Here is a 24,760-nt window from a genome sequence, read left to right on the forward strand (position 1 = left end):
ACAGTGTAAAAAAGAATTACAAATGGAAAAGAAAGAGGTATGGCACAACTATAAGAAAAATTATGGTGGTTTTGAATTAGTTTGAGATAAACAACTCCGTAAATTACGGCGTTTTAGAACTGCCATTTTCAACAATATGGAACCGCCACTTTATGCAATGTGCAATTATGGCAGTTTCTCCAAAACCGCCATTTTTTGTTTTTGGCGAATGCAATTTCGGCGTATTTAAAGACCGTCGTTAATGGATATAGGCGATTAAAAACCGCCGTAATACGAAAGAAAAACCGCCTCAAATTCACTGTTTTTTTGTAGTGAAACAGCTAGTACTTGTAACTCCCTCCGGTCCAAAATAAGTAATTTTTTGGTCTTTTTTTGGTGGTCCAAAATAAGTGATTTTTCCAGATTTCAAAAATGAATTAATTATTTTTTTCCTACATTGTCCTTGAAGTAAATGGTGTTGGAATATGTGTTAGGAGTGTTTATGTGAGATAGTAAAGGTTAATATGGTCAATTCCATTGCTAATTAATGCTAAAAGGTAAATTTCTTAATTTGTGTGAAAATACCCAAAAAATCACTTATTTTGGACCGGAGGGAATAGTTGTTATAAGCCAGTATAACGTAATTCTTTTGGAAAAAGTTACAAACTGCCTCTTTCAGTAAACAACAGCTAAACTCTAAGAATAGCATATCACTTGTTATTAGTAACAAGTGCTTAGTTAACTAAACAAATTGCTCTTATTAGTAACAAATGCTCAGTTACTAAAAAGAATTGCTCGAATCCGGATTAGTTTGACCCGGAACAAAAAAAAACTAATAAATTACCCTTTTGTTTGTGAAACATTTGTATCGATCAAACCCAAAAAAAAATAGTGAATATAATTGGAAAAAATGACATTGCCCAGAATATATATATATATATATATATATATATATATATCTTCTCAAGTTTTGATTTTATGAGCCCTTCGATTGTATCCCATAAGAAAATCTTTGCCCAATATAATTGGGTATAAGCCCACTCTTCAACTAGCTCGGCACATAAGACTCATTCAGCTATTCAAAAGTAGGCCCATCAAAACTCAAAACATACAGGACTTCCTAGCTTATTTCTTCCTACATGTCCTTAAATCTAAAATCTGTTTGAACTTCAAGAAAATTATGTATAATATCTTAGAGAAAAATGACAGAAAAGTGAGGTGATAAAAAATGTAGGAAAAAATATTAACCTTGAAGGTTATTACATAGCTATGAGGGAAAATCTTCCAGCAAAGTGACTGAGCTGTTAACTGAATTGAAAAAGTCAAAATAATAATAATAATAATAATAATAATAATAATAGTAAAAATAATAAAAGAAAGACAAAAAGTATCAATTAATATCCGCTCTTCTATAGAGATATAATTGTGTATTTAATTTTTCCTTCCTTGTATCTTGTAACCATAGTTAGTTTAGCTAGCTTAGTTTGTTAATTATAGTTAGTTGGTAGTTAGCCGTGTCCTAGCTGGCAAGTTAGTTGGAATTAGTTAGTGGAGTGATACCTCACGTGTACATATGCACTATCAGAGATTAGAAATGAAGATAACTCTCATTCTCTTTTCAGTTCGATCTTCCTCTTCCTCTAGCTCATGTGAAGCTTCTAGAACTCATCAATGGAGTCTCTAATCAATGGTGAAGCTTGATGTTCCAAAGCCATAGCTTGACATGGTAACAGAGCACGGGAATCTCCGACTCAGTCGTCACCTAGATCAGACGATCTGAGTTGTGTTCTTCGTTTTGATTCAATTCTCAATCGATCCACACAGTGTGAGCTTCGTATCGTCTTCAATTTCACTTTCCTAAGTTTTCTCCTTCTTCCTCTACTCTGTATTCCTTGAATTTCTTAATATGGCTATTGTCGATCAAACTGATGTAAATGATAATGCTGCAAATGTCGAAAATGTTGAAGCTACTGTCAATTATGTACTAGATCCTATCCTTTGCTAGTCACTCTCCCAAATGGCTATAGGGTTAAGGTAACAGAAATTGGCAGTGTGAATCTTGCTCCCCAAATTACTCTACACAGAGTCATGTTTGTTCCCTCTTTCAAGTTTAATCTCATCTCCATATCCTCTTTAACTGCACAGCTTAAATCCTTGATAGCCTTTACTGACACATGTTGTCTGATGTAGGCCCCTTCAATGAAGAGGCCTCTAGAGATTGGTAAAATTAGGGATGGTCTGTATCTCTTGTGCTCCCTTTGTTTGAAGAGTGTTAGTACTTGTTCTACATCTATTTCATTTTTTCCTACTTTATGTCATGATTGTGATGTACATAACTTGAAAACTCCATCTAGTGTCTGTAATCACAGTCCCTCACAGAGTCTTTCCTTCTCAAGTGTAAATAGTTTTATTTGCAATAAAACACATGACTGTTATTCTTTCTTATCTCGTAAGGATGATATTAATGTGTTATGGCATAATAGGTTAGGCCATGTTCCCTTTACAAAGAATAGAAATATTACCACTATACATGTTGTCTTCTCTAATAAACAACCCTTCCTATGTTCTGTATGCCCCATGGCCAGACAATCCAGATTGCCTTTTCCTAGCAAAACCAGCAGCACTAAACAAATTTTTGATCTCTTGCATGTTGATCTGTGGGGACCCTATCATGCCCCCACACATGAAAATTATAAGTACTTTTAACCATGGTGGATGATTATAGAAGATCTACATGGACTCACCTTTTGTCCAGTAAAAGTAATGCCTTGCAGATCCTTAAAGCCTTCATATTTTTTTGTAAAAACACTGTTTCACTTGACCATTAAATCAGTAAGATCAAACAATGGCTTGGAGTTTACCAGTACAAAAGCAAATTCTTTCTTTCAAACTCAAGGAATTATTCACCAAAGAACTTGTCCATACACACCACAACAAAATGGTGTAGTTGAAAGAAAACATAGATATCTTCTAGAGACAGCTAGAGCACTTTTGTTTCAATCAAAATTACCAATAAATTATTGGGGTGAGTGTGTCCTGACAGCTACATATATTATTAATCGACTACCTACCACATACCTCAACAACAAATGTCCCTTTGAAATCCAATACGAAAAAGAAAAATTACTCCCATTTGAGAAGTTTTGGCTGCCTATGTTTCTCCACTATACCAAAGATACACAGGGACAAATTTGATCCCAGAACTATGCCTCATGTCTTTATTGGATATCCCTTTGAAACTAAAGGATATAAAGTGCTGAACTTGCAGACCAGAGAAATTCACATATCCAGAGATGTAGCCTTCCATGAAAATATTTTTCCATTTGATGTGTCACCTGTTATAGGTTCTTCTTTCCCAACTTTACTACCTTTCATATCTGATCTACACACTACCACATCTCAACCTACAACAGGCAGTCCACTAAGCCCAGGCAACCCTGAAACAGGGCATAATCCCTCTTTATCTGATCATTCACCACCTAGTCACTTTACACCTGGTTCTCCAGAAACACAATCACACTCTCCTGAAGCTTTCCCAGAAAACCCTTTTGATTCCACTTCACAAAGTGAGTCTCCTGTCTTAGAGCCTAGGAGGTCTGGCAGAGAACATAAATTACCTGCACACTTGCAGGATTACATCTATTCCATACCTCAATTGAAACCAAGTTCTATTCCTATCTATTAATCTATCAACCACTCCAACTTCCCTTGATGCCTTATTTTCCTTACATAGTCATGTTCCTACTGATTCTTTAGTCCATGATAGTAAGTTACTTGTTATGAATGTTTGCAATATTTTTGAACCATCTTCATATGAGGAAGCTGCTCTTAATCAGCAATGACACAGGAGTCTGAAGCGCTGCATGCAAATCATACCTGGGACATAATGTCTTTGCCAAGTGGAAGCAGGCAATTGGTTGTAGGTGGGTATACAAGAGTTTACACAGAGCTGATGGAACAGTAAAGAGGTTCAAAGCTAGGCTGGTAGTGAAAGGGTATACCCAGCAGGCTAGCATAGATTATACAGAAACCTTTAGTCCTGTAGTGAAGATGACAACAATGAGAGCTCTTATAGCTACTGCAGTAAAAAAGCAGTGGCACATCTTTCAGTTGGATGTGAATAATACATTCCTTCATGGAGACTTGCATGAAGAAGTTTATATGCAAATACCACCGGGATTGGAAGTCACCTCTGCAGGTTTAGTTTGAAAATTAAATAAATCCTTGTATGGCCTCAAGCAGGAAAGCAAACAGCGGTACTCTAAGTTGACTGAGGCTCTTTGCTCAATGGGCTATGTATGTTCTCTCAATGACCACTCACTTTTCTACAAAAAAACAGAACATTCTACCATATATATATNNNAAAATATATATATATATATATATATATATATATATATATATATATATATATATATATCAGTGTATGTAGATGATGTTATCATCACTGGAACAGACATCTCAAAAATTGCTCAACTCAAGTGCTTCCTACATGATCAATTCAAAATAAAAGACCTGGGGAAACTACACTATTTTCTTGGTTTGGAGGTTCTTTACACCAGTGATGGGGTAATAATATCTCAAAAGAAGTTTGCACTGGATTTACTAAAAGAATATGATTGTCTTTCTCATAGCAGCATGTCTACTCCTCTTGATCCAAATGAAAAACTCCGAGCCAAGGAAGGAACAACATTGCCAGACCCTACTTACTACAGAAAGTTGGTAGGCAAGTTAAATTTCCTCACCAGTACCAGACTTGACTTAGCTTTCAGTGTGCATCACCTCAGCCAGTTCATGCAACACCCTAGGGAACCACATTTGAAAGCAACTTTCCATTTACTTAGGTACCTAAAGAGTGATCCAACTCTAGGAATCTTTCTATCCAATGATCATGATTGCAGTCTAAAAGGTTATTGCGACTCAGACTGGGCTCCAAATTCTAGAAGGTCAGTTACTGGCTATATAGTCCTGCTGGGCAATAGTCCAATTTGTTGGAAATCCATGAAGCAAGAAACAGTGTCTCTATCTTCAGCAGAAGCAGAATACAGATCCTTAAGGAAAATTGTTGGTGAACTAACTTGGTTATGCAGATTATTTGATGAACTCACTATTCCCTATCCCAAGCATGTTTCAGTATTTTGTGATAGTCAATCTACTCTACACATAGCTCGCAATCCTATTTTTCATGAACGGACAAATCACATTGAGGTTGACTGTCACTTTGTACGAGATAAGCTCCAAGAGAAATTGATTTCTCTTCATCATATTGGCACTGGTGCACAGCTAGCAGATGTCCTTACTAAAGCTCTTACTGGTGTTAAGCATTCTGCGATATTGAGCAAGTTGGGTGTGAGAACCTCACCTCCAACTTGGGGGGGGGGGGGTATTGAGATATAATTGTGTATTTAATTTTTCCTTCCTTGTATCTTTGTAATCATAGTAAGTTTAGCTAGCTTAGTTTGTTAATCATAGTTAGTTGTAGTTAGATGTGTCCTAGCTGGCAAGTTAGTTGGAATTAGTTAGTGGAGTGATACCCCACGTGTATATATGCACTATCAGAGATTAGAAATGAAGATAACTCTCATTCTCTTTTCGGTTTGATCTTCCTCTTCCTCTAGCTCATGTGAAGCTTCTAGAACTCATCAATGGAGTCTCTAATCAATGGTGAAGCTTGATGTTCCAAAGCCACAGCTTGACATCTTCAACCTGCCAATATAAATGAAGGAAGTAAAAGTTTATAGAAATTAATTATCTTTTACATTTATTCACTAATACTTGGAGAAAATTAGGTTTAATTTATTTTTTTCCAAAAATAATTAGGTTTAAGTTGCTACTTATGAGCTGACTGGAGTTAAACTGAAACCAAAAGAATTAATTTCAACAATAAATATGAAATGGATATGGAATATAGTTTGTAACCTTTCACTTCACCATTAAGTAATAAACAGGGATGGGAACATTGGTGATCGTTTGACATTGGGGCACTATAATTAATGGAGTATGCTCTTTTATAGACGCCCCTTATACTTGTTCAATTCTTTCCCTTTACTATCTGGTCAATGTCTTGTTCCAATTAAATACTTATATTCTAATTGCTTTCCTCAGCTCGTTTTTGACATATCGATTGGGCGTTCATAATTTGAAGTAAAAGGATTCGAATCTTATTCCTTTAAGGTGCAATATAGCGTGTCTACTACTATACTACCCATCCAGATTTAAATTCTCAACACTTATTTTCGACACATCTTACTTATAGATTTAAATTTGCAATTGTTTACGAAAGAATAAGAAAGAAAGTAAAAATGAGAAGAAGAACATGAGGGAAAAGAAGACTCGTGCGCTGAAGTAGATGTAAATTTCCTACTGTTGCATCAACAACAATTAAGCCTCTATCTCATTCAAGTTGGAATTGCATCATTTAAAAGATTTTTAAAGTAAAACAGTACTTTTACAAAATAAAAAACATAAAGTAAATAAATTAACATGACTAGAACATGTTCTCAACTACTAATTGATATCGCTAATATTCTTTTTCGACCATTGTACCTTATTTAGATTAAACAATATATTGCAATACTTCTTTCTTAAGGTTGCCTTACATTATTGACGACGACATTGAAATATACGTGTTGCGTACTTTGTTACCGTAGAATATTTATATGTGAATAATGTGAATAGCAATTAATGTGATGCATGTGATAGTGATCGTTATTAGGTCCAAAAATTGATTATATATAGTACTTCCACCCTTCACTTTTACTTAGCCTAGTATTTTAGAAATATTTTTATTTTTACTTGTCACTTTATCATATCAAAAAAAGACAATTTCTTTTTCCCTGTTATAGATACAGTATTAAATATTAACTACTCATTTCAAATTATTTTCTCAAATTCATTAAAAATATATGTCATAAATATGGATATTATGGTAAATTATGTATTTTATTTTATTATTTTTTAAGAGATGTGCAAAGTCCATAATAAATAAGTAAAAGTGAACGAATTGAGTATAAAATAGAAGCTTCTATACGAAAACATGAGAAGCAATTAATAAAAGCTTCCAACTTCTAACAGTGAGATTACTCGACATGTGGACACTTTCGCCTGGGATTTTTCTTTTTAGTTGTCTTCTATTGCAAATAGTCATCACGTACCTTGAAATAAGAGCAAGCTAATAAATGTATCACATACTCCCCGTTCCCCGTGGTCCAAATTAAGTGATTTTTTGGTCCTTTTTTTTAATTCAAAATAAGTAATTTTTTTAGATTTTAAGAATGAATTAATTATATTTTTTCCCTACATTGCTCTTGGAGTAAATAGTGTTGAAGTATGTGTTAGGAGTGTTTATGTGAAGAGATAGTAAATATTAATGTTGTCAATTTCATAGCTAATAATGTTAAAAGGTGAATTTCTTAATCTGTGTGAAAACAACTAAAAAATGACTTATTTTGAAGACATTTAAGAGTTGCACAATAAGGTCTAGATTAGAGTAGACATGCGATCTAATTAATGACATTTAAGAGTTGCACAATAAAGTCTAGATTAGAGTAGACATGCGATCTAATTAATTAATGATGTATTAATTAAGTAACAAGTTGCTAAAAGAATATCAATCTTTTTTCACTTGGTTAAAAAGAGGAATAGACAATTGACATTATTGGTTAAAAAGTTAAGGTACGAGAAGTTGAACGTGACACTATATGTAATTCGAATTATGACTTCTTGGCAATTAACTGTCTCATAATCTTAAGAATTGAGCTCCAAAAATGCAGAAAATAAAGAGGAAAGACTTTGAGTATTACAGTTGGATTAGAGTTAATGAAATTGTTGTACCAAAACTAGGTGCAAAGAACCAATCAGACCACTTAATGAATATATAAATTAGAAATACAAAAACCAAAACAACAACTGGAAGAGAATGTGATTGCATTATAAGTTATGGTGATGAATTAATTTTTATAAAAGGACTTTGTAACATTAACCAGTCTACCACTCCACTAGGCTCAAAGTATGGAGCAAATGGTTAGTTAGCAACATGAAATTGAAACGAATAAAGCCTAATAGCAAATGCATTATACGACCTAGCTGCACTTGCAAATTTACAGTTGTGGTTTGGGATTTGGATATGAAATGATCCTTGATCGTATCTTTAATTACTCAATTATCATTAAACAAAACATTATTATATCATTTAAGTAGTCTATTTTGAAAACTGGGACAGGTTGATGAGTCACTTAATTAACACGAATTCTACTCTAAAGTTTTGGTAGGGACGCCTTGTAAACAATATAATACACATAGATATGACAAATAGTTGATATTTGGGTGTGTCAAAACTTTTGGAGCACTCCTTGTTTGATTAATCTTTTTTCCTCCTTTTTTTTTGGCGTCAAACTACGGGGAAAGGCCAGTATTCTTTTTGCCAAAAGTACAATGATTAATGCTTAACTTTTTTATGTTTCAAAAAAGATATTTTCAGATAGAGTTAAGAAACGATTATTTACTTTTTGGCAGCGGGAGCAATTGGATTTGATCAAGAAAAAAGAATTGTAATAATTTTTTAATGCAAAATACTAACAATCTAAATAAATTGCCGTTTCTAACACAGAACTCTTTTGATTAATTAAAATAGGACAGGTAAATTCAGGTAATTAATTTCTGGTGATTGACGAAAACAATACTATCCTATACCCAGTCGCTTGAAAATTCTTCACTAGTTGGACAGACAAAGAGACCGTTGTATGATGTCGTCCTATCTTGTGGAATCCCGAAATAAAAATAAGTCAAATTAGAGTGAGGAAAAGTATGATTAAGGGTGTGTATTTTGTGAAAAAAAATGTTTTTCACGAAAATAACTACTCCCTCCGGTCCAAAATAAGTGATTTTTTAGCCTTTTTCTTGTGGCCAAAATAAGTAATTTTTTCAGATTTCAAGAATGAATTAATTATTTTTTTTCCTACATTGTCCTTGGAGTAAATAGTGTTGGAATATGTGTAAGGAGTGTTTATGTGAGATAGTAAAGGTTAATATGGTCAATTCCATTGCTAATTAATGCTAAAAGGTGGATTTCTTAATCTATGTGAAAATATCCAAAAAAAATCACTTATTTTGAACCGGAGGGAGTAATTTTTTTACTTAGCTTTTGGTGTTTGGTTAGTAAGTAATTAATTTACTAACCACTATAAGGAAAATTTATTGCAAGAACGTATAATTTAGACAAAACACTATAAGAATTGGGTTGGAGGGGGCGAAGAGTGGAGTGGGGGTTGGTGTTACAACTGGTTTTCTACATTTGAAAATTTAGGTCCCGTTTGGCCATGAGTTTCGCCAAAATAAATTTGGAATTTATTTTCAAAACTCATGTTTGGCCATAAATTTTGCCTACATTTTGGCAAAATCCCAAATCCCAAAATCACCCCAATTGCTGATTTTGGGCCAAAATCCCAAAACTTGGGAATTATATATATGTTTTTCCAAAATAAAGTTGAGAAATATGTTTTGAAAACGTATGTCCAAACACATTTTCATCTTCAAACCAAACTTCACCCAAATCAAATTTTTCAAAATAAATTTGGAATCTATGGTTAAACGCTAGCTTAGACACACACATAAGGTTTATGGTGTTACAACTGGTTTCCTACACAATGCTTCTAGCTAAGCTAAGTAGGAGTTAAGAGTAAATCGCTCTAACAAAGGTACAACACAATTAAGGACATGCGATAATGCAATTCTAGAAATTGGTCCTTGTTCTGTTGTTCTCTGTTCTTGAAGGCTTGAAGTCACTTGCACGATTACAACATACTTAGAGAGAAGCTTGATGATTTTCCAAGTGTTCAAGTTCCTTGCATCTTGTTGATAATATACAAGTGATGTCACTTGGATGATGCAAGCAATTATTCGGTACAAGGTATTCTCCATAAAGTGACTGCTGCACTGTTTGCCACGTTGCCTCTGTGCAGAGGAACAGTTGCAGCAACTTTTCAGCTGTGGGGAGTTGACTGTTACGGTCACCAAGGGAACTAATGTCCATTTGTTCCCCCTATCGTCTTTTTGACTCTAATTTGTTGGAACTTGTGCCCAAGTTGAGACTTGTTGTTCTTTGGCACTTTGAGGGTGTGTAATAGGTTACCAATCTAGTTCTTATCATTAAGTTTGTTTAGATCATCAAAACACAACAAGGCACATAACCTATCAATTTCTCCCTTGTTTATGATAACAAACTTATAATTGAAGTCCCCCCTAAGAACCAAATTACAATACAATATTTCCCGTATTCCCCCTGAACCTGTTCCCCCTCAATTTATTTTCCCCCTTTCGGCATCATAAAAGGATTAATCACAAGTGATGAGCAAAAAGAAGTCCAGCATGGTTAACTCATGGCACATGTGTGCACACAAATACGGCTAAAAATAGATCATAAAAGTATAGTATGCATAGTAAAAGGACGGGAGACTCATTAATTTTAAATAAAAGAGAACAAAATTAGCAGTACCATTTGTTACACAACCATTCACAAAATAAAGCAACTGAAAAAGTATCAGCCACCAAAAACAATAAAACAAAAGGACCAAGATATAGGACAGACAACTTTTAACTGGACACTAGGAATGGGGCTATTAAGGAGCACTAGAAGGAGGAGGTGAAGAGGAAAGGGTTCTAAGGAGGATATCCATACGAGCATTTGCCGACACTTGCTCGTTAAGCAGCATGTCCTTCAGGTCCTTGACCTGTTTCTTGAGATTAGCAGTTTCCTTGGTCAGACTGGCAACCTCTGTGCCTTGTGCACTGCTGGAACCAGGTGCCTCCTAGGCCTGACTAAGCTGTCCCTCAAGAATAATATTCCGTGTATTCAACTTCCTTATCTCTTCATTGGCAGCATTCTGAGCCTGAATCAATTGAGAGATAGTGGAATTGCTGCCAACCCCTCCTTTCTTATCAATGTACTCACAGTCTTCTAAGGTGGTTTTGGATAAGGTCTGCTTGCAAGTTCCCACTGTTGCTTTTCCCAAAGGGACTTTGAAGAAGTTAAACACCTTAGTAAGTAAGAACCCGTAGGACAACCCATGATTACCATCCTTAAAATCTGCCACTTTCTTCATATGCTCTATCTTGAGACCAGGCAGATTGATAGTGGTGTAGGCATCCAGTGCTTCCATTAGGAATAGGTCTTCTCTTGATGTAACAGAACGCCTTTCTACACGTGGAAGCAAAACGTTATTCACCATCTCAAACAATAGTTGATACATTGGAAGGAGGGCCTTCTTGTGTATCCGTTCCCCTTATTGCACTGCATCATCCTTCAGAATGGCACTTCTAAAATTTGGAGAACAAGTCCCCTCAATGGATGATATTCCTCCATTAGGCACTCCCAAAATATTTCCCAACACAGCCTCGTCCATCACAAAGTCTACACTGTTGACCTTCAAACAAATGTTATCCTCTTCTATTATGAACATGCCTGCATAGAAACTATGCACCTCTTCCTCATACACCTTAAGCCTCTCATTCGTGAACAAATGTGTCAACTGTTGAAACTCATAAATATCAACCAGTTGGCGCATCCCTATCACATCAAGAATATCAGGAGCAAATGTTCTGCCCCACAGCACTCTCCGTATTCTCAGGTTTTCTCTTCCTTCATCCTTGGCCACACCCACATTGGCTTTCATGGAGGAACCAGGTTCCTCATTTTACCAGCCTCCTTCTCACCAAGCTATTCTACCTCAATATTTTGTACTTCCACGATTTTCACAGACAACTCTCTCCTAGGTCTTGGAAGTGCAGGTTCCTTAGAGAACTTTAAAATTAAGGAACCAGTTTCCTCATTGACCCCTTCATCAACATCAACAACAAGTGTTGGAGGCACTTCCTCTTCATTCATTAGCTTTCCACCCTTCACCAACCTCCTCTTCTTTGTTTTTCTTCAGAACTGACTGAAGGGCTTCCTTCTTTTGCAGTCTAGTAGTAGGTCTTTTAAGAGTGGTCTCTTTGGGAGTTTCCTTTCTACTCCTAGTGGAAATAAAACTTGCAACAAACACATTGTCATAGTCCTCCTCACTGTTCTCATTTTCTTCCTCAGAAAGAGATCTTATCTTAGGAAAGGCGATGTTTAACGTCTCAGCATCGAAGTGAGAAGAGAGAGCAGGATCAGTACTGACCTGGGGCTCTTTCGAAGAGCAGGGAGATTCATCCCAAGTAGGAGCAGAGGGCTCCTCTTGGGCTGAGGAATTAGGTCTCTCATTTGTTTCCCCAGTAGTACTGTCAGGTGCCAGATATTCAAGGGGCACCAGTTCCCTACCCTCTTCAGATGACATTCAATTTTCCCTGAGACCTAATGTCTCACTAACACCCTCATAACCACCAACCAAACCTTCCTCTGCAGCGATTAACAATATCAATTCTCAATGGCTTCTTGTTAATTTACCCCTAAAGTAGACTCAGAGGATACAAGAGGAACTTTACCTGTAGGGTTGGCAATATTCAAATCGAAGCTTGGAATAGTCACTGCTGAACCTTCTCTACTACGAACCACATCCTGTTGGGCTTCAGCACTCTCCCCAACTTTCTGACTAGAAACTTCCTGACTTTTGTCTCCATCTATGGTTTCTCCGTCTGACATTTTTTCCGGAGAGGAAGAAGGTGAGGTCGCATCAACAAACTTTTTGGGGTTTTGAGTCTTACGAGTCCGGTGAGAACCAAAACTCGATTGGGTTAGAGGGGAAGTAGTAGGTGGCTGGGGGTTTGGTATGGGGTTTTGACTGAGTGATAAAGGGGACTTAGACTCTCGCTCCTCTGCTTCGTGAGATGAAGACACAGTGGGGACTACACTAGAAGCATTTGAGACTTCTGGATTTTCAGACATAGTGAAGATTTTCAGTGAGAGCACAAGAGAAATATTGTTTGGTTTTGCGGGAGAAAAGGGAATTTTTGGCTTTGATGTGGATAGTGAGGAAAGAGACAGCGTTTGGGTTTATTTATAGAAGTGAGGGACCGGTTACAAACGGGCATAGATTGCTGGGTAAATGGGTCGGTTAGTAACGAGTATGACGCTTGGGTTCTAAAGAGAGAAAGAGGGAAGCTGAAATTTTAACGATGTGGCACTTTTGCAACCATTAAAAAGATGTGCATGAGAGTACAAAGGGACTACTAACCTGAGTCAAGGGAACCAGGTTCCCTGACTTAGTTTTGTAAGTGTGAGCCTCATCCTTTTACCAAGATGCAATGACATTAGCTGCTTGTTTGCCCTGTAATTGTCATGCGTGTCTACTTGTAACGGTATAGAAATGAGTTAGAACTTGCCAGAAAATACTTGTTAACTGTTTTACATGTTCATTCTTTCATAGCCAATCATTGAGGGACCTAGTTCACAGTTTGATTTTATCAACCCCAATGCTAATCGATTTTTTTCAAAGTGCTCTCTGCTCAGTGCTTTGGTGAAGATATCTGCTACTTGGTCTTCTGTTTTGCAGAACTTCATGCAGAAAAGACCCTTTTCAACATTATCACTGAGAAAATGATATCGCACATCAATGTGCTTTATTCTCTTATGCTGAACTAGATTCTTTTCCATGTTGAGAGCACTGGTGTTATCACACAGTAGTAGCACACAATTAGAAAATACACCAAAGTCCTCCAGTTGCTGCTTGATCCATAGCAGTTGAGCACAGCAAGAGGCAGTTGCCCCATACTCAGCTTCTGCAGTTGAGAGAGGCACAGAGTTTTATTTCCGTGTATCTCATGAAATTAGACACGATCCCAGAAAATGTGCCATGCCAGATGTTCTCTTTATATCCACCAGATAACCAGCATAATCAGCATCAACATACCCAATTAAATCGCAATTGTCTCCTGACGGATAGTAGATAACCAGGTACTGTGTTCCTTTGAGATACCTTAGGATTCTCTTGGCAGGCTTCAGATGGGATTCCCTTGGACTAGATTGGAATCTAGCACATAATCCTACACTGAATACGATATCAGGTCTACTAGCAGTGAGATACAAGAGCGAACCAATGATACCACTATACATGGTTTCGTTCACAAGAGAACCAGGTTCATCCATGTCCAGACGAGTGGCTGTGGAAATAAGGGGTATCAATGATCTTTGAACTTTCCATCTAAAATCTCTTAGGAGCTCTTTAATATACTTTTGCTGACTTATCATCGTGCCCTTAGGAGTTTGCTTAACTTGCAGCCTTAAGAAAAAATTCAGTTCCCCCATCATACTCATGTCAAACTCGCTTCCCATGAGCTTTGAAAACTCTTCACATAGGGAATCATTTGTTGCACCAAAGATGATGTCATCAACATAGACTTGCACAATAAGCAGGTTCCTCCCTCGTTTCTTCAGAAAGAGGGTGTTGTAGATTTTTCCTCTTCTAAATTCATTTTCAAGAAGAAATTTGGACAACATTTCATACTATGCATGAGGGGCCTGCTTAAGTCCATATAATGCCTTATCACGTTTGAATACATGCTCAGGATGCTTATGACATTCAAATTCAGGTGGTTGTTTGACAAAGACTTCTTCATTTAGGTTTCCATTCAGAAATGCACTTTTGACATCTATTTGGAACAATTTGAATTCCATATGAGATGCAAAGGCAATGAGGATTCTGATGGCTTCCATTCGAGCAACTGGAGAAAAAGTTTCATCATAGTCTATCCCTTCTTCTTGATTGTAGCCTTGAACTACTAATCTTGCCTTGTTCCTTGTTGTGTTCCCAAACTTATCCAATTTATTTCTGAACACCCACCTAGTTCATATAACTGTTTTGTCTGAGGGTCGAGGAACCAGGTGCCATATGTTGTTCCTCTCAAATTGATGGAGTTCATCTTGCATAGCAGTAATCCAGTCGATCTTTCAATGCTTCCTTGATGTTTTTTGGGCTCAATTTGAGAGAGGAAGGCTGAGAAGGCAAGTGAGTTTCTTGACTTTGATATGGTTTGAATCCCTGAATCAAGAGGAGTGATTACAATTTGAAGAGAGTGTGAACTTTTGTGTTTCCAGTTAGACACTTGAATCTCATTGCGGGATGATCTAGGTTCCTCTGAATGAGATCCATTGTTCACATGAGTGCCACTTCTCAACTCAGCATCAGGAGTTCCTTGCACGGCATCAACAACTCTGTTCTCTACTTTAGTTGTTGTGATTGAGGGACCAGGTTCCTCTATATCAGTTGGAGATTCTACTGCACCATCTTCATTTGATTCATTCACCTGACTCTCCGTCATGATCAACCTTATCATGTGGATCTTTCCCACATGGGTGGTGTGATTCATCAAAGATCAAATGTATGCTTTCCTCAACATATTGAGTTCTTTTATTGTAGACCTTGTAATCTTTGCTTTGTGATGAATAGCGAAGAAAGATTCCTTTATCACTTTTGGCATCAAATTTTTCCAGCGCTTTCTTACCATTATTGAGGGTGAAACATTTACAGCCAAACGTCCTCAAGTGTGTTAGCTTGGGTTTCCTCCCGTTCAGTAGTTCATATAGGGTTTTGTTCATGAGAGACCTGATCATGCACCTGTTCACCAGATAGCATGCAGTGTTGACTGCCTCTGTCGAGAAACTTTTTTCAACACCACTGTCAATCAGCATTGTCAAGCTATGCCTTCAAGAGTCCTATTTTTCCTCTCCACAACACTACTTTGTTGGGGTGTTCTTGGAGCTGAAAAATTATGACTTATACCATTTTCAGCACAGAATTCGTCGAATTTTGCATTGTCGAACTCTGTGCCATGATCAGATCTTATACTCACAACATTATGGCTCATCTTCACTTGGATCTTTGTACCAAAAGCAGCAAACACTGAAAAAGTCTCATCCTTGGTTCTGAGGAACAAAGTCCAAGTGTATCTGGAGTAGTCATCCACTATGACGAAAAAGTACTTCTTTGCTCCTCTACTTGGCACCCTCAAAAGTCCACATAGACCATATGGAGGAGATCAAGTGCCTTGAGGTGCTTACTTCCTTTTTGGGTTTGAAGGAGGACCTGACTTGTTTTCCTTTTACACATGTATCACACACCTTGTGATCTTTGGAACTTGACTTAGACAGCCCACGAACTAGGTTCTTCTTGACTTATTTGTTCAGCGACGTAAAACTTGCATGTCCCAATCTTTTGGGCCACAATTCAGCATTGTCATCAACAACACTCAAGCATGTAAGATCCCTATTGTTCAAAGACTCAAAATCAGCAACATAGATATTCTTGAATCTTTTTGCCAACAAAACTACTTCACTAGTTACAAGATTTGTAACCGTGCAAGTCTTTGATAAGAATTCAAGTTTGTTCCCTTTGTCCCAGATTTGAGAGGCACTCATGAGTAGGCTGTATTTCAAACCATTCACATAGTACACATTTTCAATTTAATGAGTGAGTGTTTTCCCAACTTTTCCTACTCCCAAAATGTATCCCTTTTTACCATTGCCGAAGGACACACTCCCTCTTTGCAAGGCTTTGAGTGAAAGGAAATCATCAATACTTCCAGTCATATGCTTAGAGCAGCCACTATCCATATACCGTCTTTGGCTACTTCCTTTCACTGCTTCATGCACAAGGAAATCAAGGATTAGACTTAGGAACCCAAACAAGTTTGGGTCCCTTGTAATGGGGAAAAGAGTGAATCAAACTTCTTCATGTCCAAGCAGGCATCACACGTTTTTTATTTGAGGGACCAGGTTCTTTAGTAGTAGTTCTTTTTCAGCAAAAACTTTATTTTTCTGTTGGGACTGAAATCTAGCTTTACAGGTTTCTAAAATGTCCAGTGTTACCACAGTTAGTGCAAAACAAGTTATCAGGGACAGTAACGTACTTGCTATGAGGATTGTAAGGAGTCTTTTCCTTTGGAACCCGATCCCCTGCTTGTTCCCTCCATTGTTCTTATACATAGCGGTGATTGCATCAGTGGATCAGGTCTACTTAAGAGATTTTTCTAGGTCATTCTTAACTCTGCCTAGATTTTCCTGAAGTTATCTATTTCTCTCAAGTTCAGTACACAAACGAGATTTCACTGATTTTAGCTCATTTTCAAGCCTAAGGTAAGCCTCACTTGCAACTTCCTTTACCTTTTGTGTGTTCCCATACCCGCTTTCCCTTTTTAGTTCCCCAATTGTTTCCTTTAGGTCCACAACTACTACCAACAAGTCATCTCTCTCATGCTCTACGTTTACAATTTTTTCAGTTAAAGCATCATTTTCCTTTTTTAAAACCTTAAGGGTTTCTTTTAAATCGACCACTACGACTACTAGATCATCTCTCTAATGTTCTACTTTTCCTAGTTTCACAAATGGCATATTTTTATCATTAATGAGATTGTGATATATATCAATTAGGATATTTACCAAGGATATAAGCTTCTTTTGAGAATAGGACTTCAAATTTCTTTGAAAGTCCAGAAAGTTTACCTCATCATCATCATCAGATTTTGCCATCAGGGCAAAGATAGAGTCATACTCAGCTGCTTCGCTTTCGACGGACATCATTGAAGTATCATCTTGTTCATCATTTCCTTCATATTCACTGGAGGAATCTCCCCATGCAGCAAGAGCTTGTTTCACAACATTATCAGCAACGTCTTTTCTCTTGAATCTTATGTTAGGAATCGAGTTCCTTTTGGCTGCTTTGTTTGTATTGTGCTTGTACTGATCTTGCTTGTGCAAAGGACAATCTTTGATGAAATATCCTGGCTTTCCATATTTATGACACAAATCATAGTCTTTTTGGTCTTCTAGAGCTACCCCTTTTTGGAATGCCTATATTTCCGCGCACCATTTTCTGGAATCTTTTTGTTAGATAAGCCATGTCAGCTTCCTCGCCACTTGAGTCATTATTGTCAGCCTTGAGGACCATGTTCTTCTCCTTCTTGGGTTCTCTTCTTTTATGGTCCTTCTTTTTCTTCATTTTATATGTCTTCAGATTTTCAATGAGTTCATCAATGGTCAACTTTTGCAGATCCTTTGCCTCTGTGATAGCATTCACCTTGCTTTCCTAGGAAGCAGGTAGTACACTAATCCCTCACTCACTTGTAATAACTCTATAACAAGCCTCTTTGTAATAACTCTATTACAAAGCTCAGAACTCGACTAACTTTAGCCAAGACACACACATAAAGTTTATGGTGTTACAACTGATTTCCTACACAATGCTTCTTAAGCTAAGTAGGAGTTACAAGTAAATTTCTCTAACAAAAGTACAACACAACTAAGGATATGTGGTAATGCAATGCTGGAAACTGGTCCTTGTTCTGTTGTTCTTTGTTCTTGAAGGCTTGAATTCACCTGCACGATTGCAGCATACTTGAGAGAGAAGCTTGATGATTTTCCAATTATTCAAGTGACATGTTTTCCCATGCATCTTGTTGATAATATACAAGTGATGTCACTTGGATGATGCAAGCAATTATACAGTACAAGGTATTCCCCATAAAGTGACTGTTCCACTGTTTGCCCTATTGCGTGTGTGCAGAGGAACAGTTACAGCAACTTTACAGTTGTGGGGAGTTGACTGGTACGGTCAGCAAGGGAACTAATGTCCATCTGTTCCCTTTATCGTCTCTTTGACTCTAATTTGTTGGAACTTGTGCCTGACTTGAGATTTGTTGTTCTTTGGCACTTTGAGAATGTGTAACAGGTTCCCAATATGGTTATATTTGCAACTAATTTTCAACATATGAAAAATAAACTGCAATCACAAAATAAGAGAAAAATAGTTTTTACTAATCAATTGTGAGTACAATTCTGTTTCTCCCTTGATTCTTCTCTCCTGATTATCTCCGTGATTCAAGGGCTGAAGCCGCGTATTTCTCAAATGTAGGATGATACAGACCTCTTGGGGATGTATTTGATCTCCAGCTTCTTAAACTATTTGATTGTCAAGAAGTATCCGGCCATATTTTGAGCTCTTTGTGAATATCCCAAGAGTTTATGAGATTTTGAGACACCTCTTCAAGGGAATATATATCGCTTTATATAGGTGTGAATTAGGATTTAGGGTAGAGTAACCTCCAAGAAACCCTAATAGACTCCTAGGATTTCAAGAGTCCTGTTGTATCTTTAATTTAGAATTTGGCTTGATCACTTAAAATTTCGATGTCTACAGGTTATTATCATTAAGTTTGTTAGATCATCAAAACATAACTAGGCACATAACCTGTCAGTCAAGAAATTGGAAAGTTATCTTTTAGTTTTAAATTATGAAATAGATGATCATTTAGTCTAAGCTAATTACTTGAGGCTGATAACTTCAAGTCGTCGTTTATTTTAAATTGGGATAGTTGAGTCACACTGACCGTTCCTTTCATGTCAAATCATATATATATATATATATATATATATATATATATATATATATATATATATTATATATATGAAATGATAGTTAATTTGAGGTCATTAGAGACTTGTTTGCTAACCATGAGCCAGTACCTGCAGATTTGGTCACTAGTTGGCCAAATCAGCAGGTCCAAAGGCTAAGATCCTAAACTTTTACTATTTGGTATGCTGGATCTAGTGTTCTTCATGTGAGAGACCAAGCTTTTGATGGATAAATCATGTCCAAAAGAGGCGGGTGTTCACTAGTCCATCAATTATATGGGAGTTGCAATCGATTAGTGGCTAGAGTAGTAGTTTATGTATTTAATAGGTTACAATGTAATGTTTCTTGATTTTGGAAAGCTGCATTTTTATATGAAGTGATGTAACGAGTGAGGTTCTGATTTTATGTACTAAATTTAAATTAATTGTTGTTAAGAGTGTAATAATACTTTCATAAACAATAGTGGTGCAATGGGCCAGGCTGTGTGAGCCCAATCCGTAAGGGTAAAAGGGCCATCCTCTGATTCAAGTGGGCTGAATTTGTGAGTAAGCCCAGATAAAAAAACTAACCCCAAATGAATCTGGGCCTCGGCCATTGGGCCTGGGCCCTAAGCCCAAAATTTGGTTCAGTTGTAAAAAGTTCTCTTTTCTTATAAATTATGGTACAAATGTATGCTTCATTTATCTTGCAAATCATGTGATTAATTTTCAAACTAGAATTGTGCTTTGATCTTTAAGTTCTGATTTTTACTTAACAGCAATTGAAATATAATTATTGTAAATGTGCGAGTATGGTTAATTCAGATGTAGAGGTGGATAGGCCCAACTAGAAAACAAGTAGTGACTGGGCCCGCCTATTTAAGCCTAATGTGGGCTGTTTCGGACCAGTTAAGGCCTTCAAGGCTCTTTCATTTTGGGTCGAGTCCTTAGCCCAAATGCAACTTCAATGCTGATTCCCCTTAAATAAATAAGTAATGGCCTATTACTGGCCCAAAACCCTTTTCAAAAATTGATTAAAAAGCTTAGCTTTTCACCTTAAGCATGTCCATGATTAAAAGCTTCTTGGTGAATTTCAAATTAGGTTCAAATAGGGGCATCCTTAGTTTGCTTTAGTGAAACACAATCCTTTTTAAAATAAATTGAGGTGTGCCATACACAAACAAAATCCATAACCTATGGCCCTCACATTAATATTAACTTAGTATAGAAGAACACCTTTTTAAACACTCGTAGTTTGCTTTAGGCGTGTTTATAATAAAATCATCATAGCTACAGGTATGGTTCCCGTGACGTAGTTGTGATACCTAATTTCCAAATTTGGGGGTACATTTATGTGACCCGGCCACAACTTCTAATAACTTCAATAAATTAAACATGTTGTGGATCGTGGGTACGGTTCCCGTGACATGATTCGCAATATGTATCAAACAAACAAGTGTACGACAATCGTAACTTGTTCCAGAATAATTCCATAAAGTAATTAAAAACGATTATAAAGTTTAAAGATGCACAATAGGTTTAAAACATGTAGTAAATCAGATAATAGGCCAATTATCAATAGTTTAAGCGACCGTGCTAGAACCACAGAACCCGAGAATGCCTAACACCTTCTCCCGGGTTAATAGAATTCCTTATCTAGAATTTCTGGTTCGCAGACTTTTAAATAAAGTCAAATTTCCTCGACTTGGAATTTTAAAATAAATCGGTGACTTGGAACACCATAAAATTATTCCAAGTGGCGACTCTGAAATTAAATAAAATAATCCCATTTCGAATAATGTCACTTTAATTGAAAAAACTCCCTTATATCGCCCCTCGGGTAGTGTAAAAAGGAGGTGTCTGGTTGGAGGTTGTAATTAAGTAAAATATGACGGTATTTTGTATGAATATTATTGGCATGGCTTTTAAGCGGTGGTCCATTGTCACGACCCTAAACCCGGACCCCGGTCGTGATAGCACCTCTCGTGAAGACAAGGCCAGCCGACACATTCCCATTCCAATCTTAAGCAATAAAATAATAAGTATTAAGTCGTAATCATGATAAAATCTCAAAAATAAGCAGTTAACAGTATAATTTGCGAAAAAACAAACCTAACACAGCCCGATACCGGAGTCTCACTAGTCATGAGCACTAAGGTCCGAATACAACTAGAGTCAAAAAATTACTAAATACAGCAGTGGTGCGAACGTCGGACATCTACCTTGCTAAACTCCGATGACTCTGCTTCTGAGCAACTAATACCCGCTACCGGGTTCAGAAATACATAATTCTGCAAACAGTTACAGATTTACAATTTATATGCAGCAACTATTCCGAAAATCAAGAAAATAAGAAACTAAAACTCACCTTATAACTGTGCAATCAAGGCGAATAAGTTGTCCAGGAAGAAAGAAGGCTAAAAGAAACAATGGAAATTGTAAGAGGAGGTGAGCAGCAGTTGAAATTTTGAGGAAGAAACAGAGCGTAGAGACTGGGAAAATCGGGAGGAAACAGTGTAGATATGTTCGTTTGAGCGGTGTAAAGCAACGTGTCAAAATTAAAGTAGGGTTAACACGTGACTTATGCCAAAATATTTGTACTTTTTCCAAAATACCCCCGAACTCAATCTCCCTCTTGTTAATCGGACAAAAAATGTTTGTGATTTTCCCAAAATACCCCGAACGACCCCAAGCTCCTCAAACTACCTCTTATTAATAGGAGGAAAATATATATATATATATATATATATATATATATATATATATATATATATATATATATATATATTCCGCATTTTACAGGAACCAAATGTTTTGCCGATTACTTTAGTAAAGCAACGCCTAAAAAGGTCTATTCTTACTCTTTATCAATATATAATTACAATATTGAATTTAATTTATATATACTGATCGTTTAAAGAGTTTTTTACATCATCCGATCACCTAAAGATATTTACAAGTTGTCATTTACAGAAAAGTAGAATTTGCACTCTTGAAAATAGTACAAATTACCTGCGACAACAAATATAGATGATGTAATAGTATAATATAACCTTTCAACCAAACATTACTTTTTCTTTTTGAATAAAAAATTATTTGTGAGTCATGACAAATATGACAGCCTTTCATCTGACACAATCGTGGCAAACCAACAGTATTACATGAATTTTAATTTCATGAGATAGATTTGTCATCAATATAATATTGACTATTGAGTTCATGCTTTGAGCATTTTACATCTACTTTCTTATATACACATTACAGTAAAACATAGATATTATATTATATGTATGAGATAAGTTAATTTGTGATTATATCAACTATTCCATCGCAGTGCCGGCTGAAGCATAAGGCAAGTAAAGCAAGTGCTTTATGCCCCAAAATTGTAAAGGCCCCATTTTTCACCGATTTTAGGTATATGAATTAATTTTTTAAAAATTTGAAAATTTTGAAGTAAAAAAAAAGTACAATTTTGTAATAAACAAAGAAAACAAACCTTCAAAATTTTGAACAATTAGAAGCGTATGAAAATATTTTTAGTTTCCTATTTAGAGGTTTAAGAATTTGATATAACTAGGTGACGAGATTTTGAAAACACATTGCCTTAACAACGAAAGATATTGATGGTTTAGACTTATTTTTTGAGTTAAAAGTATTAAAGAAAGTTAAAACAAGTAAAAGATAATACTCTAATCAATATACTCAATCATATAAAAAGATTGTTTTTTTTCTAAATGCCTATATTATTTATATAATAATGTTAACTATAAAGAGGTAAATGGATTAACGTTTTTTTTCTTTTTAGAAAAACAACTTAAGACCACTCATCAAAGTTTGGCTTTAGGACACCGATTTTGTTAAGCCGCTTCTGTTCCATCATCTTTCTTATTTGTGATTTACGTAAGCATTCTTCCAATCCTATTGTGTATGAAAATCGAGTTCACTTTTTGACCCCTTCGTGACACTACAGGAAGATTCAAACCAATGGTTAGAGGATCATAGTATTCAACTTTACGACAATAAGTTTGACCTTAATATAAATAAAAAGGATATTGAAAGGAGTGTAGAGATCGTGATCTCATCGTGATTTCACATCAATTTCTTATTTTCTGTTGTTAAATTGTTGTTTCCTTGTAACTTATATAGGTTCGAGCCGATGAAGCATCCATTAATACTTGCATTAAGGTAGGTAGTCTACATCACGCCTCTTGAGGTGCGGCTCTTTTTCGAATCCTATGTTAACCAGGCTGCCCTTTTAAATCAGAGGCGGACCCAGGATTTGAGAATGACGGAGGCACCATAATCGTTAGAGTGAATTATCCAATTGACCTGTGAACACAAACTTCAACTTCATCATACTCCCAAATTGACCTACTAACACAAATTTTAAAATGTAAAACAAGCTTAGTGGCCTCAATTCGTGACATACAAAACTAATCTATTGTTGTCTCAAAAAGAGAACTAAAGAAGGCACAACTTAAATCAAAATACAAACTTCAATATTATAGAATATCTTTAATTGATACTAATATAACAAAAGTACATCATCCACTTATACTTGAACTCGACGCGTTCTCATACTCTGAAAATGGTCAATAATAACATCATTGCTTACATTTGCAAATACTTCTTTTTCAAAGTAACAAACTAAACAATCATTTAAAAATGCATCACCAATACTACTACGCAATTCATCCTTGATGTACTTCATGGATGAGAATGCTCTTTCTACCGTTGCAGTCGCGACAGGTAAAATTAGAGTCAACTTCACTAGTAAATATGTCTCCACAAGATTTGCTTCAACCAACGCTTTTGCCAAATCACCAATTCCTTTCGAATCCGAGAATCTAGGGTCACCATGTTTCATGTGCCATATGAAAGTGTCAAGTTGGTGACTAAGATCTCGAAGCTTCAATTCACCAAACTCATCTGGATAATACCTGGCCAATGTCATTATTCTTTCCTTATCAAAATTAGCAAACGAATTAGCCGGATTCAAGCTAGCCATACAAAGAAGCAAGTTACCACTGACAACATCAAAATGACTGTTAAGCTCCTGAAGTTGCAAATAAATAACTGTATAAAAAAGCTCAACACGTAAGTGATGTGAATAAGTAACACTAGAAGGCCTACGCTTCGACTTTCCAGGAATATAGAGTTCTTCCATATTGGGCACCAAAATGTCATGTTTAGCATAAAACAAAGAGACTTCATCCATTAATGATTTCCATCGTTCCTCTCTCATTTATTGCAACCTTTCCTTTGTAAGGTCAAGAAATATCATGGCATTGACAATGTCTTGCTCTTTCTTCTGTAAAGTTTTACTCAGCTCGTTCGACATCAACAATACCTTCAACATCAAGTGAAGCATGAACACAAATTCAAATGAATTGATTTTACTCAAAAAAAGCTTCTGCTTGCAATCTATCATTAGCCTCAGAACCTTCATATTCAATTACCTCAAGCACATGAACAATAGAC

At 36.2% G+C, this 24,760-nt stretch overlaps 1 protein-coding gene across 1 annotated transcript; it reads right to left on the bottom strand.

Annotated features, from left to right (window-relative positions):
• Positions 1–23,831: 23,831 nt before the first annotated feature.
• LOC109215590 lies at positions 23,832–24,497 on the bottom strand. Its single transcript, XM_019379691.1, has one exon. The coding sequence runs from the start codon at positions 24,495–24,497 to the stop codon at positions 23,832–23,834; it is 666 nt and encodes a 221-aa protein (XP_019235236.1).
• Positions 24,498–24,760: the final 263 nt, after the last annotated feature.

Source organism: Nicotiana attenuata, unplaced genomic scaffold (genome assembly GCF_001879085.1).
Source record: "Nicotiana attenuata strain UT unplaced genomic scaffold, NIATTr2, whole genome shotgun sequence".
NCBI lineage: Eukaryota > Viridiplantae > Streptophyta > Magnoliopsida > Solanales > Solanaceae > Nicotiana > Nicotiana attenuata.

Bases quoted from the DNA above. Each gene is read 5' to 3' on its own strand.
- LOC109215590 (XM_019379691.1), bottom strand. From the start codon at position 24,497: ATGGATGAAGTCTCTTTGTTTTATGCTAAACATGACATTTTGGTGCCC.